The sequence below is a fragment of the Coregonus lavaretus genome (assembly GCF_964263955.1).
Source record: "Coregonus lavaretus genome assembly, chromosome: 5".
Lineage (NCBI taxonomy): Eukaryota > Metazoa > Chordata > Actinopteri > Salmoniformes > Salmonidae > Coregonus > Coregonus lavaretus.
In genome coordinates this window covers 7,385,679-7,404,190 of record NC_139992.1, presented here as the reverse complement: position 1 = coordinate 7,404,190, position 18,512 = coordinate 7,385,679, and the positions used below count along the sequence as shown (strand labels likewise).

General features: G+C 43.4%; 1 protein-coding gene across 1 annotated transcript in view; it reads left to right on the top strand.

Moving 5' to 3' along the window:
- LOC311129526 (contactin-associated protein-like 5) overlaps positions 1-18,512 on the top strand; it is a gene marked incomplete at its 5' end in the record, with an annotated part of 125,677 nt that overhangs the window by 67,604 nt on the left and 39,561 nt on the right. The window contains 7 exons of the mRNA XM_084161820.1: positions 2,872-3,019; positions 5,851-6,054; positions 6,604-6,788; positions 8,317-8,460; positions 9,952-10,219; positions 11,609-11,752; positions 12,368-12,542. Coding sequence (XP_084017946.1) covers positions 2,872-3,019; positions 5,851-6,054; positions 6,604-6,788; positions 8,317-8,460; positions 9,952-10,219; positions 11,609-11,752; positions 12,368-12,542 — 1,268 coding nt within the window. The remainder of the gene's footprint in view (positions 1-2,871; positions 3,020-5,850; positions 6,055-6,603; positions 6,789-8,316; positions 8,461-9,951; positions 10,220-11,608; positions 11,753-12,367; positions 12,543-18,512) is intronic.

Below are 18,512 nucleotides of genomic sequence, written 5' to 3'. Positions count from 1 at the left end.
TCTTGATGTGTTCAAACTGTTAGTATATTGTGCCAGTATGTTATATAGAAGAAAATACAATCCTTCTTCCATTACTACTCACTTTCTCTAACTGAATAGAGTTGAACCATGATTCTTGTAGTCTTCAGATGCTGCCTCTAGGTCTTACCCAGTTCAACACGTACATTTTGGGTTTGACAGTTCGGTTGAATCAATGTAAATCATTTTGAAAAGAGAGAGAAATGTTAGAGAGAGAAAATAACTGATCAGTATGGCACACCCATCCTATTGATGTAAGAATTTAATGACAACTGCAGATAGCACTGATAAATCCATTCCATTTGATTAGTACCTGCATTTTCAATAATCTACTTTCTAGTAAGGCATTAGTGTATATACTGTTGATGAGAAGAAAATGAAAAGCTATTGGCCATTTTAATATCAATAAATTAGATGGCAATAAAATGACTGTTTTGCAGTTTTATATTAGTCAGGGAAAAATGCCTTGAAAAAGATGCATCAATAAATAAACCCTGCTCTATAAATCCTAATGAAAGGGGGAAGAAAATCCAATACTATGAAAGCTGACACCTGCTGCGGAAAACAGCAAAAGGGAAAACGATGCTTAAATTGCACCTTGCAGGGTACAGTATATGTTTCCAGGGTATTCTAATTCAAACAAGAATACTAATGACTTCATGAAAATGGGAAAATGGAAATAGCTAATAGGCCTTGTTATTCATATTGTGGCGTCAAAGTGTTTTAATTAAGTAAACAACAGTGTACAACAGAAGCCGCAGTACGACATCACAACGTGCAGGACAGAATCTGCATGATTATCAATTCACTGTAGGGCTGTGAATTGCCAGGGACCTCACCATACGATATTATCATCATACTTAGGTGCCGATACGATATGTATTGCGATTCGTTACTGTGATTGTATTGTGATTTGACGTTACAAACATATTGCTCTCTATGTGTCTTCTGCAGAGAGACAAGAGAGCGTGTGAGAAAATGAGTTTTGGTCAATCAAGGGAATAAATGTGCTGAAAATATGTTGGCTCACTATTTAAAGGAAAATTCCAGCTCAAAACAACAACGACATGAAATAAAGCTGACGCAAAGTATGATGCAAAACGCTGCATCTCTATGACGCAAAACGCAGCAGCATATGATGCAAAATGCATCATACTGGCCTTATTTCTGTATTTTAAAAGTTATATATCTTGAAAACTTGATAGCTGACATGCAAAACATTTTGGGACTATATCAACAAGGGACCAATTAAACACATTTCAAAAGATAGTTTTTGGGTGGAGGTTAAAACAAGTTTTGGCGCAGGTACAGCTGACTAGCACTAACCAACACTACCTACAGTAGGAAAATAAAGTATAATACTTGGAGTCAAATATCAATATAATGTCATCAAACAATATATCTCGTTATGTAACAGTATTGATTTTTTTCCCACATCACTAGTGTCCTTAGTCTCTATGGAGTGACCATGTAACAAAACAACTGTTGTATAGTTGAGAACTACCATCTGTGGAATGAATAACGATGAATGACCTTTCTAAATCGTTTTTTTATTACTTTTGACCGTTTGTGTTGCTTTCCAATGTTTGCTTTGTGAATTCATGAATGTACAGTTAGGGCACACACAGTAGAGTCGATGATGTTATTAACATGATGAAATTGATTAGCATTATAATTAAACTTGCATTTGCACTTTACATTACTACCTCTAAAGGTGCACTTAATGTACACTTTAACTAATATATTTCAATTATACGGTAATTTGGGGTATTATCAACAGTAAAATACTCTGACACTTTTTACTGCAGCGTACTGCAAATTAATATTAACTATATATGAGTCAAAATTGTGTACGGATCATTATGGTGCATTGGTGCATTTACATTTACATTTGAGTCATTTAGCAGACGCTCTTATGCAATAGTGGTACTGTAATTCCACCCCATAGAATACTTTAGAGTGCCAAAAACCTTTTGACCACTATTGAGTGATTGGTATTGTTTCTGGCTCATTAACATATTTGGAGGCGTGCCTTGTAAGTGGCTATATTTGTTGCACCCCGTGAGAGAGAACGCTGTACCAATTTAACTCCTATGTGGTTATAGTGCCCCATCACTGTCAAGTGTATAGGGGACAGATTCGAGTGGCAGCAAGTCTTAAACCTTAAAATGGTTGAGCTGTTTTGCTCTGTTGTCGCTGCCAGTTTGGAAGCCTTTGTTAAGGCCTCTAGAAGTGTAAGTGATATAAAACACCAAATATTCATTAATGTGTAACACTTTACCTAACAGCTAATCTGCTTGCACCAATCCCTTGTAATTACAGTAAAATAATGTGAAATACAACCCCCTCCCCTCAATGCATTTAATTCATCCATTCATTCATTCATTGCGATTAAGGTAGCATTTTTTATTTATTTTTACAGCATAATACAGCCAATTTTACGGTATTGTACTGTGTTATTACTTTGATACCGTATTGATATTACAGTAGGTATACTGTAATTTTGACTTTTACAGTGTAACTGTAGTGACGCTGCATGAATGATGAGAAACGTACATATTATTTAACCCTGCCTGTTCTCTCCCTCCTCTCTTCCTCCTCTCTCTTTCCTCTCTCCCTCCTCTCTCCTCTTCCTCCTCTCTCCTTCCTCTCTTCCTCCTCTCTCCCTCCTCTCTTCCTCATCTCTCCTTCCTCTCTGCCTCCTCTCTCCTTCCTCTCTCCCTCCTCTCTCCTTCCTCTCTCTCCCTCCTCTCTTCCTCCTCTCTCATTCCTCTCTTCCTCTCTCCCTCGTCTCTTCCTCGTCTCTCCTTCCTCTCTTCCTCCTCTCTCCCTCCTCTCTCTGTTTGTCTGCAGAGGTTTGTGGGGAACGTGAACGCTGACGGTGTCGTCCACCACAAGTTGTCCCACTCTATCAGAAGCCGCTTCCTGCGCTTCGTCCCCCTGGACTGGAACCCCAGTGGCTGGGTGGGTCTCAGAGTGGAGGTCTACGGCTGTGCCTACAGTGAGTGATCAGACCACCAGTACTTACATACAGACCATATAGGCTGTGCCTACATTAAAATGACCACCAGCCCTTACAGAACACAAACACATTCAGCTAATATCATAATATTCTGCTATCTGTGATTCCAACCCATGTGGTATTCTTGGGGACTCCTGGACTGCATAGAAAATTGTTCTAACAAGAGTTTGGTCAGACCTGTGTCTGACATCTATTACGGATGAAATTGAGGCTTGTTTAAGCATGTCATCTATCATGGGGCTGATTGTATCCCCATTTTGACAGTGGTTTCCATGAGAAAATAGCATTATGTCATTGTAACCATCCTGTAACCATCGTGTAACCACTGTGTAGCCATCATGTAACCATCCTGAAACCATTGTGTAACCATCCTGTAACCATTGTGTAACCATCATGTAACCATCTTGTAACCATCCTATTTCGCACACTATTTAAGGACTGTATAGAGTATCTGCAAACTAAAGAGACATTTTTCCTTCAAACAAGATCAAAGCAAATGCTGACCGAACACAATCCTACCAGCTAATAGAGGTAGACAGTGACAGCCAGGCAGGCGTGCCAGTTAAGAGCTGGTCTCTGCCTGGGTAATGCTAAACAAATAAAAGGGAGTCACTGGGACGCCTTGCACACACATGAACTGGATCAGCCAGTGAAATACTGCACTGTGACGGTTAGAATTATCCCTGAGTGAGCACTTTCATAATGCCGAATGGTTCCACAGCGTGATCCCTGTATTAATGCTGGACGAATGTGTGATCTGCTAGTACATGCTTCATCACCAGCACCTCATTTCAACTAACTGTAAAAATTAAACGACAGGTTGCTCTCGCAACAAGCAAGTAAAGAGGCGTGCATTACCGTTTAACATGTCATAGATGACAGACTTGCACTTATGGGCCTTTCCACCAATTAGGTTCCTTTTGAGTAGTGTAACTTGGTAAAACAAATATATTATATATATATATATATATATATATATATATATATATATATATATATATATATATATATATATATATAATTCACCTAATTCTAACATGCTGTCATAAAGAGCACATGTTCAACTTAATAAAAAACATGTTTTCCCATCTCGAAAAAACTATAGTAAGTTCTTATTAAGTTCCAAATAAAGTAACAGGGTTTACTTGTGACAGGGGGAATGGAAGCTTGCTGTGTGCAACAGGGAAGGGCAATTGAATGCAAGCTTCACAAAACAATTGAAATTGTTAACACATTTCTAGCCAGTCTATCTATGGGTAACAGGGTTGACGTGTTACGCTCAACCCGCTCAGTGTTCCGCCACAAAACACCAGAAAATGTCCAAAATGAGTAACACTAGCTCACCTTCTTTAAACTATGATTTGTCTATTAGTTGTTCAACATATTTACCATATTACAACTACAGTTCAGTTCACGTAACAGGGTTGACCTTAAAATTAATCGCTTATCACATTAAATGAATAATAATCTTCAGCAATGACTTTGTGAAAGCAACAAAGTAACTAAGGGCTTTACAATGACGGTGAAACTGTTGCTAAATGTTGGGATTGAGTGGTTAAACATCTTCTTAGAAGTCACAGAGGATGCACAGATGGACATGTAAAAATGCTGAGTTTTGATACAAGTCTTTATTCATATAAAACATCTGGAGAAAAGCTATTCTGTAGACTCACGTCCATGTCGACCCCATGTTTATCTCATTTTGGTTTTCAGTCACACTTCAGATCTATAAAGGGTCCAAACATCTGAGTTATTTTCACTAATAATCACTTGAACTGTTCTTGCTTTTGTTCTGTTCTTGCTACCAGCTGTAGCTCAGCTGGTAGAGCACGGCGCTTGTAACGCCAAGGTAGTGGGTTCGATCCCCGGGACCACCCATACACAAAAATGTATGCATGCATGACTGTAAGTCGCTTTGGATAAAAGCGTCTGCTAAATGGCATATTATTATTATTATTATTATTCTGAGCATTCCCCAGCATTGCCATGGTGCCCTGTTGTAATTGATAGCATGGTTATGTATATCCATCTCATACCAGCTATGTTACTAGCGTTTATATTTGGGTATATCCATATGGGTAAAAACCTTGGAGTTTAAATTAATCCTGGCCTTTTATGTCTCACAGTGACTTCCACTGTAAAACAATACCTTCTCATTAGATTGAGTAAAAGGTAGGGGAATTCTAGCATGGTGTTTGTGTGTTTATGAATGTGTTAGACATTCTTTAAATAAGTGATAGTTCAAAAAACTATTTGCATTGTCATGTATATGTAAACGCTATTTGAACAGCTTGCCCAATCATGTCTTCTATTCATAGCTTCCCTTGTTTCTCTAGGCACTTCACACTTCTTCTGTCCTGCATTGGAATAGCAGGTGCATGTTAGAGATTGCAATATTTATTCAGACAGCTTTACTTACACGAACTGAATCCCATCAGAAAATATAATGTATTCAGGCTTTAAAAAAACAGGAAATCAACATTTCCCCTGCTGCTGTATCTTACTAAAGCATGTCTTCAGTTCAGGCCCATCCACATGAACTGAGCACTGAGCAGAGGCACAGTGTCAGAGAATGTATTAGACAGAGCCAGAGAGTTGTGTTAAAAAATAGCAAGTTCGACGTATACTTCCAATCAAAAGTTGTGGTGAAAATACAATACTGTTGAAAGAAATGGGACTTGCCACTTGAATTCCCCTCAAAAGTAGTGGCAACAGAACACTCACAGCTCAGACGTGACAGAGAGAGCTATCGTTGGGGAAATTTTCGAAAAACACAATGATTCTTTGATCTTCTCTCAATCCCCGTCTAGAATCGTATGTGGCAGACTTTGATGGCAGAAGCTCCCTGCTCTACCGGTTTAATCAGAAGTCCATGAGCACGGTGAAGGATGTGATCTCGCTACACTTCAAGAGCCACCAGGCTGAGGGGGTGCTGCTCCATGGAGAGGGTCAGAGGGGCGACTACATCACTCTGGAGCTGCACCGGGGCAGGTTGGCCCTCTACCTCAACCTGGGTGAGTTAGTCACATTGGGGCAGGCTGGCCCTCTACATAAACCTGGGTGAGTTAGTCACACCGGGGCAGGTTAGCCCTCTACCTCAACCTGGATGAGTTAGTCACACAGGGGCAGGTTGGCTCTCTACCTCATCCTGGGTGAGTTAGTCACACCGGGGCAGGCTGGCCCTCTACATCAACCTGGGTGAGTTAGTCACACAGGGGCAGGTTGGCTCTCTACCTCATCCTGGGTGAGTTAGTCACACCGGGGCAGGCTGACCCTCTACATCAACCTGGGTGGGTCGCTGGCCCTGAACCTCAACTTGGGTGAGTCGCTGGCCCTGTACCTCAACAAGGGTGAGTCGCTTGCCATCTACCTCAACCTTGGTGAGTCGCTGGCCCTATACCTCAACTTGGCTCAAATAGGTCAGGGGTTAGAGGTTAGAGGTCATGGGTAACAGGACACAAGGGGCTCGGGCTATAGATAGAAGAGTCTTTTGAACCATTTAAAAGCAGACTGGGGAGCAGTCTGGGAGGGTAACTGGATGTTTGTGTTCTGATACTCTTCAGATGATACCAGGCTGCGGTTCAGCAGTGGTCGTGTTGCGGTCACTCTCAGCAGTCTTCTGGACGATCAGCACTGGCACTCTGTCCTCATCGAGCGCTTCAACAAGCAGGTCAACCTCACCGTGGACACCCACACACAGCACTTCAGGACCAAGGGGGAAGGAGACTCTCTGGAGGTGGACTATGAGGTGTGTCTATCCAAACATCCAGAATATTCCTTTACAGTAGGTCTGAATAGATTACACCACCAGCACTCAGTCAGAAAAAGAACGTATGGCATGGTGAGAGTTAAGAATAATACTTGGGGTCCTATTTTAACAAACCTAACGCGATGGTAAATCTTAAGTGATTGGCGGTAGCGCTATAGGTTCACTATCACAATTATCGGCGCACTCGCTGGTGTTGGTACGAAAGGGCCGGGTTATGATGAATAAACAAGTTGTGGGTGTGTCGAGACTTGGCCCCTGACTGGCCAATCAGAACATGCTCCATGGCGAAATATGTGGTTGCTTCAGGTTATCTATTCACGGTCTTATATGTATTGCCTTGGGAATCAACTCCAATTCCAATGTTAGTCTGTTATAGTTTGTTAAATGGCTTACATAAACTAATTAACACAATGTACACCTATCCCATCTTTGCTAAATAGGTTAACTTGAACCCATTTGTAGTCCACATTGATACAGGGCCTACTGTAAATTGCATTATGGTTGAGCATGGACATGCCAAACATTGTCAATAAGCAAGATTCAATTCATTATTGACAAGGTCAAAAAGAGAACTAATAATTCGAATCAAATTCTAAATTCTAAATCAACTTGTTTCAAATAGGCTATGACACACTTACAGGAACCATCATTTCTCCCCGTGGGCATATAATATTAAAACAATGCAGACTATGGAGGGTTTTACGCACATCCAAAAGAAGTACCTGCATGGCTAAAATAATGTGGGCCTGCCTACAATGCATAGATAAAAAGGGAATGTCAATGCACTGTCTCAAACTTTATATTTTAATAAAGCTTTGGTGATTAAGATTTATTTCCAAGCGGTCTCAGGAGCCAAACCCTTTATCGACAGTCTTGACTACTTCGCGGTTGCATTGGTCAGACAAAAAAAAAGCCTTCATTGAGAGGAGGGAAGGCTATGCTTGGTTAGTCATAAAATAAAACGAAATTGGAAAAACAGTCTCTTTTTTTAATGTTTCTAAATACGAAGTATACAGGCACCAAAAGCAGATTATGCTACTCTTGTTCCATGTGCATATGGGCAGTGGGCATCATGGCTGGATAGGCTGCATTTCCGCAGTCAAAATTCATGCCATAACCAACTGCGTTAATGCTAACACCAGCTTTTGGTTGCTCTTAAATATCCCTGTCAGCGCTGCCTGAAATTAGCACTTGGATCATGTTTTTAAGGACACACCTCAAATATTTCCACCCACCCATCTGAGCGCAAGGAGCTGATATAAGACAGGTAAATTGCCGAACCTGGCGTTAAGGCTGAAAAATGCCAGTGCGCCAGTTTTTACATGACGAAATTGCAAACTAGCGAGCGTTTGACACTGCCGTCGCTTTAACGCCAGCCGACAATAGAGCCCTTGGTCTATCTCTTTAGAATCTCTTTTCAACGTGACACCTGACACTGTACATTCATAGGACTTTTCTTCTATTTCGTTCTAACATGTCTATATTTCACTCTCTTTCCTCATCATAGCTCAGTTTCGGGGGCATCCCACTGCCAGGTAAGCCTGGTACCTTCCTGAGGAAGAACTTCCATGGCTGCATCGAGAACCTCTACTACAATGGGATCAACATCATCGACCTAGCCAAGCGACGCAAGCCTCAGATCTACAGCGTGGTAAGAGCTTTTCAACTATTCATTTTTAATGTATAGGCCAAGGCCCAGGTTTATTTTGCACTGCGTTACCAAGATATTCACTTATGTAAGTGATAATGCTCCATTGTGTTAGAAGTGGAGGTTAACAACACCTAACCTTAGAGAGCCAGAGGACCAGAACAGTTGTTGCTTAATAAACCGTCAGACTGCAGATAGGGAAACAGGGGATACAGAGTGCATGGTGAGAACCACTCTGAGCTCAGAAAACAGTGTTCTATGTTCTTCTCTTGTTCTTATTTTGGAAAAGAGATCCGGGCTCAGTGATGAGGTGGAGCAGGAGCTGTATCCAGTGATCCATTCAGTATAGAGGTATTAGTAGTAGGATAGAGGCAGATTGCATTATTTAAGGTAGATGTCAGGGTCTTGTGCAGACCCTAAATGACACATCTTAATGGATATTAACCTTAAGTAACCTTCTGGCTCAGCCCCAAACACAAGGGGTGTGACGCGCAGCGGGTATCACCTTACCTCTAAAAACGAATCCGCTAACACTGAAATAGAGCTAACATAAGTTATCAATGATTTCTGAACACAATAAGCCTGTGTGAGTCAGTGTCAGCCTATTGAAACAGAATCACTCTGAAATCAAGTTTGGTTGAGTTGATGGAAGAGTCCCTTTGAAAGGGTTAGTTGCTGCCACTCCATGTCACCGCGATCAATGATATGTTCATCCCCACACTGCTCTGACCTTTTCCTGTGTACAGGAACTCATGTCCTCTGTACTGGCTCTTCCTGTCCTTAGGAGTCACAGTGGGGTTGGCAGTGACATTTAACCCAGCTCCCTGTAGACTTCATTTAGTCTCTCTCATTCCCTCGTTCTCTCTCTCTCTCTCTCTCTCTCTCTCTCTCTCTCTCTCTCTCTCTCTCTCTCTCTCTCTCTCTCTCTCTCTCTCTCTCTCATTCTCGCTCTCTTACTCTCTCTTTTCCCCCTCATACTATGTCTCTCCATCTCTTTCTCTCTATCGATACTGCACCTGTTTTTCTCTCTTTCTCCATCTCTTTCTCTCTTTCTCCATCTCTCTCTCTCTCTTTCTCCATCTCTCTCTCTCTTTCTCCATCTCTCTCTCTCTTTTTCCATCTCTCTCTCTCTTTCTCCATGTAGTCCCGTGTAGCTCAGTTGGTAGAGCATGGCGTTTGCAACGCCAGGGTTGTGGGTTCGATTCCCACAGGGGACCAGTATGCACTCACTATCTGTAAGTCGCTCCTGATAAGAGCGTCTGCTAAATGACTAAAATAGTTTTTCTTTTTAAAATATCTCTCTCTCTCTTTCTCCATCTCTTTCTCTATTTCTCTCCTTTCTAGAAAGGGGGCCAGTAGGGAGTGTTTGTAGTAATTAATAGCAGCACTACACTTGCAGAGTTGACATCATTTTTTAATTAACCCTGAAATGTTGAGAGTTAATGTGGATCAGGGCAAGGTGACTGTAAGATTGTGTGTTCCGTGTGTCTCCAGGGCAACGTGACCTTTTCGTGCTCTGAGCCCCAGCTGGTGTCCACTACCTTCCTGAGCTCCAGCAGCAGCTTCCTGTCGCTCCCGGCCACGCCGTCTGCTTCGGGGGGCTTCACGGTGCGTTTCCAGTTCAGAACGTGGAACCCAGACGGGCTACTGCTCTCCACCCGGCTGGCCCTGGAGCCCCAGAGACTGGAGCTGCACATCAGCAACAGTCGGCTGCGCCTGACCCACCACATGTCAGCCCAGCAGAAAGAAGAGGTCTCCACCGGTGAGGGCCAGGCCAACAGCCTCTAGTCTAGCTGACCCAGACCAATACTAGGCTGGAATCAGTGGTTCTGTCTATGGGGACTCAGAGTATAAAAGGCTCTTTATTCCAGTGAAGCAGGCGGACAATGAGAAACCCATTTTATTATTGCAGAGAATGCATTTGTGACTCTGAATGTTTGTGGTTTTCCACACAGATAGTCTGATAGTGATAGGAAAGATTATGAGAGAGAATCCATTCAGTTGGCTCTGTGCTTCTCCCTTCTGAGTCCACACACAAAGATAAGCATTTGATTTAGTCAATTTTTCCCACCATGGGGAGATTAAATATGCTCTGTCTCGCTAATCCTGTAGAAATAACTAAATCCAAAAACACAGAATCCCTCCACGCAGACAGACAGACAGACAGACAGACAGGCAGGCAGGCAGGCAGACATGCAGGCAGGCAGGCAGGCAGGCAGGCAGACAGACAGACAGACAGACAGACAGACAGACAGACAGACAGACAGACAGACAGACAGACAGACAGACAGACAGACAGACAGACAGACAGACAGACAGACAGACAGACATGCATGCATGCATGCATGCATGCATGCATGCATGCATGCAGACAGGCAGGCAGGCAGGCAGGCTGGCAGGCAGGCAGGCAGGCAGACAGACATAGTTAGGTTTGAACCGTCTGTGTCTGTGTTCTCATTTTGGACTGATCTCAATCACTACAACAGAATCCAGATATGATCAGAAAAAACATACAGAGGTCTTCCTCCATCTGTTGCATGTCAGAGGTCGTCCTCCATCTGTTGCATGTCGGAGGCTTTTCAGAGTCAATGTTTGCACCAGGTGTGCATTTTTTGTTTGTTTCAAACTATTTACTGCCTGAAATCTAGCGCATTTAATCGCATTCCATAGTAATTCTCCTAGCCTGCAACCTCACTCTAACCCTGCAGGCAGATGGCAAGCACAGAGGGGATTGTAGACACACAGCTTGGATGCCCTTCACTGTAAAAGCCTGAGTTTAATTAAATAAAAAAGCAAAGATTATACCTCTGAGGTTTTTCCATTGGTTCCTTCTCAAAATGGAACCACAAACACAACAGACTGCGTGTTGTGGGTGATCCTTTGTTTATTTGATAGTGTGAGGGAAACGATATGAAATGTGTGTGTAGCGTGGAGGGAGAGCCAGAAAGTCAACACCAGCAACAGAGTGATTGCAGAGCTTTGTTGCAGACAAACAAGATTATAAATCTAAATATAAAACTGTACTCTAAAATTGTTTTCTTAAAAAGCTTTTGTAACAGTGTAGTTACTATTGTAAAACCGCAGTCATATGCAGAGATTGATCGGGTCTTGATAAACTGTTTAACTCATAACTGACCCCATGTGTCCACAGGTCACAAAGTGAATGATGGACTGTGGCACTCTGCGAGTCTCAGCTCCCGAGGTCTCCAGGTCACCATGACTCTGGACAACGAGCCGTCCTCAACTATCGAGCTGGGGGACCACATGGAGGCAGGAGACAGCCTCTACTTCGGAGGTAAGAGGACAGATAATATGACCAAAAGTTGATTAGGTTTTAAAATATGTTTGGGTATTTACAGTAGAAACTCAACGACTTGATAAAACTGGGGACTGTAATACCTACGAAGCCTCACTCTTTGGCAACGTCACTGCAGTGCCTTAGTGGAGCTTAATTGACATTGCCTTGTAGGCAAAGATGTACTTAATACATCCCTGTACAGACTTTAGCTTCCAGAACTTGCCATGTAAATCTAAAATCTTCTGATAGCTGGCGTTTTATTAAGCTGCTTTTAAAAGGCTTCAACTTGCATAGTGGCATGTCTTGACAGGTTTAACTCTGCTCTCTCTTTTTTTTGGCGACTTCTCTCTCAGCCATAACAGAGATTAAAAAACTGTACATGATTGTCACACTTAAGAAGAATAAAACAATATTAATGTACATGTACTGTTTAGATCATTTTCATTTTCGCAATTTCTGCTTGCATGTCTCCAGTCAGTAAACCAGTCAGCACACCACCCTCTTAGCATCTTAACATATTTGTGTAAGCCTCTTTTGTTGCATTATTACAGTAGAAGCTGATTTGGGATGTGTTTGGTTACATAAACGTCCCTCTGCTGTGTGTTCCATTAGGCTGTCCCTCCTCGTCCCCGAGTGACTCATGCTGTGAGAACTCAACGTTGGCATTCCAGGGGTGCATGCGTCTCTTCTCCATCAACAGCCAGCCCATGGACCTGAACCTGGTGCACCAAGGACGGCTAGGAGACTACAAGGAGCTGCAGTTTGACACATGTGGCATCCATGACAGGTATCACAATTACTGTATACAGTATTTGAATTTTGAAGTGATGTGCCAATGTGGCAATGTTGCACTTAAAGCACATGCATGGGACTTTTGTTTTTAGCTTTTGCAACTAACCCCAAATTTTACATTTGATTATTGTCAGACTTTGTTCCAGCAGCTATGTTTGGATTGTGCAAGCACATAATTGCTGTCTCCTCATTTGATGCTATGGTGCTGGTACAAACCGTTGTCGTTTATTTTGGACCTGAAGCTTGTGAAATCATTTTCTCACAAGTGTAAGTAAGTGAACATGAACTAAGGCAGGGGACCTGTGAAGCCAGTCATATCTTCAGGGTCTACAGAAATTCATGAGAAGGTTGTGTAATTATAGAAACCTGCCAGTCATCTCTTCATGGTCTACAGTAATTCATGAGAAGGTTGTGTAATTATAGAAACCTGCCAGTCATCTCTTCATGGTCTACAGTAATTCATGAGAAGGTTGTGTAATTATAGAAACCTGCCAGTCATCTCTTCATGGTCTACAGTAATTCATGAGAAGGTTGTGTAATTATAGAAACCTGCCAGTCATCTCTTCATGGTCTACAGTAATTCATGAGAAGGTTGTGTAATTATAGAAACCTGCCAGTCATCTCTTCATGGTCTACAGTAATTCATGAGAAGGTTGTGTAATTATAGAAACCTGCCAGTCATATCTACAGTGTCTACAGTAATTCATGAGAAGGTTCTGTAATTATAGAAACTTGACAGGTTCCTTTGATGCCTACATTAAAAACTGTTGATTGGTACTCTGCTTTCGACAGTGTCTCTAATTAACTGTGACTGATTGCAAGAGTGAAGTTTTACTGTACAATTTGGGTAACACTTTATCTGGATACTCCATGGTCTACAGACTATCTACAGATTGTCAGTAACATTTCAACTAACTATCTACAAACCCTAACCCTAGCTCTAACCCTAACCTTAACCCTTATCCTAACCCTTATTCTAAACCTAACCGTAACCTTAGCAAGCAGTTGCTTATCAAGAGATAGTTTGTTGATAGCATGACCATCTGTAGATCAAATAAAATAAAATAAAATTATATTTGCCACATGCGCCGAATACAACAGGTGTACACCTTACAGTGAAATGCTTACTTACAAGCCCTTAACCAACAATGCAGTTTTATGAAAACTTTAAAAAATATATTAGATGTATACTATACTTTAAAATGTATATCCATCTGCACAAAATTGAAAGCTCTCTCTCACAACCCCTGCTCACAGACACATGTTGGTTCTGGGATATGCAACCATTTCCTTTCTCACTTACTTAACGCCACACTTATTCAAACACCAAAACGCACACCACGCCTTCCATCACAATTCATCCACACATATCCCCACACTGTGCCTTCTGTTTGCTATGGTTTTATCTCCACTCTGTTGATTGAGTACTTGTGTTCTAATTTAGTTGTATTTGAAGATGTATTATTTAGCTTGTTATCTTTTCTTGTAATACTGTCTTATCCCTTTATAAATTACTATACCTACTATAAATATGTTTTATTATTACAATCCCTACCATGACTAGTACATTTTTACATTTTAGTCATTTAGCAGATGCTCTTATCCAGAGCAACTTACAGTTAGTGAGTGCATACATTTTCATACTGCCCCCCCCGGGAATCAAACCCACAACCCTGGCGTTGCAAACGCCATGCTTTACCAACTGAGCTACAGAGAGCCTAGTATTGGGTGTTCCATTATTCGACTCCTCTATTAGAACTTTCAGAATAGCCATGGAGTAGGGCCATGCCCTGTTTACTGTTGGTAAACATATTTCATTATAGTGATTGTGTTCCCCAAACTCTAATATATGAATTTTCATCTGTAGATGATCTAAAACTGCATTTGATTGTAACTTCCTGTCACGATCGCCTAAGAAGTATGACCAAAGCGCAGCGTTGGGAGTGAACATCTTGACTTTAATAATTCAACACGAGAATACAAAACAAACCACGATCGTGAAGTCCTCAGTGACAACTACTGAACAATGAACAAAAACCCACAACCCCAAGGTGAACAATGACAGTTTAAATATGGCTCCCAATCAGAGATAACGAGCCGACAGCTGACACTCGTTACCACTGATTGGGAGTCACTCAACCAAACACAGAAACAACCAATAACCACCCAACCAACCCAAACACAACAATACTTAACACACTCTGGCTAAAATACCAAGTCCCGGAACCAGAGCGTGACAGTACCCCCCCCTAAAGGCGCGGACTGCGACCGCGCCTCAAAAACCCAAATAGGGGAGGGCTGGGTGGGTGTTGCTCCTCGGAGGCGGCTCCGTCTCCGGGCTTGACCACCACCCTACATAACTCCCCCCGTAATGGCCCCGGTCCAATCCAACCCAGCTGGCTGGATCCAAACTGATGACGCGCACCCCTAGCTTGGCGCGTGAGACAGGAACGGACCGGACCTGGCCGACGATACGCACCCTCGGCTTGGTGCGTGGAGCCGGAACGGACCTCCTCAGGTTGACGACTCGCCTCCCTGGCTTGGTGCGAGTAGCAGGAATAGGCTGAACCAGGTTGACGACTCGCCCCCTTAGCCTGGTGCGAGTGGCAGGAACAGTCCGGGTTGGGCCGGCGACGCACACCGTAGTCTTGGTGCGTAGAGCAGAGACAGGCCGGGCTGGGCTGGCGACGCACCCCCTAGGCTTGGTGCGTAGAGCAGGGACAGGCCGGGCTGGGCTGGCGAAACGCACCACAGACTTGGTGCGGGGCGCAGGAACAGGCCGGGCTGGGCTGGCGACGCACCCCGTAGGCTTGGTGCGTAGAGCAGGGACAGGCCGGGCTGGGCTGGCGAAACGCACCACAGACTTGGTGCGGGGCGCAGGAACAGGCCGGGCTGGGCTGGCGACGCACCCCGTAGGCTTGGTGCGTTGAGCAGGGACAGGCCGGGCTGGGCTGGCGACGCGCACCGTAGGTTCAATGCGAGGAACAGGAACAGACAGAACCGCACTGGGGACACACACCCCTGGCCCTACACGGGGATCAGGAACGGGCCGGACTGGACTGGTAACACACCCCAGTACCTCTCGCCGTGCCTCCACACTTTCCTTCCCCTTCGTAACCAGTGGCCCCCTTAAACTGGCGGCCATATCTGCCAACCTCTTGCACTCCTCCGGGCCGTACACCTTCTGCCCCGACGTCGTGAGCCCCCCCCTAAAAATTTTCTGGGGGTCTCTCCTCCCCGTGGACCAGGCATCTATCTTCCTCGCCAGACTCTCCAGACTCTCCATCCTCTGCTCCCAAGTCCAACCTCTCTCCTCCTCACGCGGCTTGACCCAGTCGAAGTGGATATCCGCTAGAGTTGCTTCTGGCGTTGGCTCCTGGACACGCTGCTTGGTCTCGTTGTGGTGGGTTTTTCTGTCACGATCGCCTAAGAAGTATGACCAAAGCGCAGCGTTGGGAGTGAACATCTTGACTTTAATAATTCAACACGAGAATACAAAACAAACCACGATCGTGAAGTCCTCAGTGACAACTAGAGATCCTGGTCTCCCGAGTGGCGCAGTGGTCTAAGGCACTGCATCGCAGTGCTAGCTGTGCCACTAGAGATCCTGGTTCGAATCCAGGCTCTGTCGTAGCCGGCCGTGACCGGGAGACCCATGGGGCGGCGCACAATTGGCCCAGCGTCGTCTAAGGTAGGGAAGGGAATGGCCGGCAGGGGATGGTAGCTCAGTTGGTAGAGCATGGCGTTTGCAACGCCAGGGTTGTGGGTTCGATTCCCACGGGGGGGGTATGAAAAAAATTAATAAATAAAAATAACAATAATGTATGCACTCACTAACTGTAAGTCGCTCTGGATAAGAGCGTCTGCTAAATGACGTAAATGTAAATGTAAACTACTGAACAATGAACAAAAACCCACAACCCCAAGGTGAACAATGACAGTTTAAATATGGCTCCCAATCAGAGATAACGAGCCGACAGCTGACACTCGTTACCACTGATTGGGAGTCACTCAACCAAACACAGAAACAACCAATAACCACCCAACCAACCCAAACACAACAATACTTAACACACTCTGGCTAAAATACCAAGTCCCGGAACCAGAGCGTGACACTTCCATCAATGTAATTGTCTGCATCACTTCCAATCCCCCATGTTTATATATATATATATATATATATATATATATATATATATATATATATATATATATACAGTGGGGAGAACAAGTATTTGATACACTGCCGATTTTGCAGGTTTTCCTACTTACAAAGCATGTAGAGGTCTGTAATTTTTATCATAGGTACACTTCAACAGTGAGAGACAAAAATCCAGAAAATCACATTGTATGATTTTTAAGTAATTAATTTGCATTTTATTGCATGACATAAGTATTTGATACATCAGAAAAGCAGAACTTAATATTTGGTACAGAAACCTTTGTTTGCAATTACAGAGATCATACGTTTCCTGTAGGTCTTGACCAGGTTTGCACACACTGCAGCAGGGATTTTGGCCCACTCCTCCATACAGACTTTCTCCAGATCCTTCAGGTTTCGGGGCTGTCGGGGCAATACGGACTTTCAGCTCCCTCCAAAGATTTTCTAATGGGTTCAGGTCTGGAGACTGGCTAGGCCACTCCAGGTCCTTGAGATGCTTCTTACGGAGCATCTCCTTAGTTGCCCTGGCTGTGTGTTTTGGGTCGTTGTCATGCTGGAAGACCCAGCCACGACCCATCTTCAATGCTCTTACTGAGGGAAGTATGGTTGTTGGCCAAGATCTCGCGATACATGGCCCCATCCATCCTCCCCTCAATACGGTGCAGTCGTCCTGTCCCCTTTGCAGAAAAGCATCCCCAAAGAATGATGTTTCCACCTCCATGCTTCACGGTTGGGATGGTGTTCTTGGGGTTGTACTCATCCTTCTTCTTCCTCCAAACACGGCGAGTGGAGTTTAGACCAAAAAGCTCTATTTTTGTCTCATCAGACCACATTACCTTCTCCCATTCCTCCTCTGTATCATCCAGATGGTCATTGGTAATTTTACGAGGTGAGATCTTGCATGGAGCCCCAGACCGAGGGTGATTGACCGTCATCTTGAACTTCTTCCATTTTCTAATAATTGCGCCAACAGTTGTTGCCGTCTCACCATGCTGCTTGCCTATTGTCCTGTAGCCCATCCCAGCCTTGTGCAGGTCTACAATTTTATCCCTGATGTCCTTACACAACTCTCTGGTCTTGGCCATTGTGAAGAGGTTGGAGTCTGTTTGATTGAGTGTGTGGACAGGTGTCTTTTATACAGGTAACGAGTTCAAACAGGTGCAGTTAATACAGGTAATGAGTGGAGAACAGGAGAGCTTCTTAAAGAAAATCTAACAGGTCTGTGAGAGCCGGAATTCTGACTGGTTGGTAGATGATCAAATACTTATGTCATGCAATAAAATGCAAATTAATTACTTAAAAATCATACAATGTGATATTCTAGATTTTTGTTTTAGATTCCGTCTCTCACAGTTGAAGTGTACCTATGATAAAAATTACAGACCTCTACATGCTTTGTAAGTAGGAAAACCTGCAAAATCGGCAGTGTATCAAATGCTTGTTCTCCCCACTGTATATTTTATATATATATAAACATGCGGGATTGGAAGTGATGCAGACAATTACATTGATGGAAGTTACAATCAAATGCAGTTTTAGATCATCTACAGATGAACATTCCGGACTATACAAATAAAGTGTGACCACAATTTTTACTGGGTTGCCATGGAACCCAGGAGCCAGTTAACCTAAGACTGAGAAGCATGATGAGGAGAGGAGCTTGTTTTTCTTTTGTGTTTCCAAAAGTGGCTAGTGCAAAATATCTCATGTTTTGACACCTCACACCACGTGTTAATTGGGAACCCACACTCTTACAAAAAAAGGTGCTATCTACAACCTAAAATGGTTCTTCAGCTGTCCCCA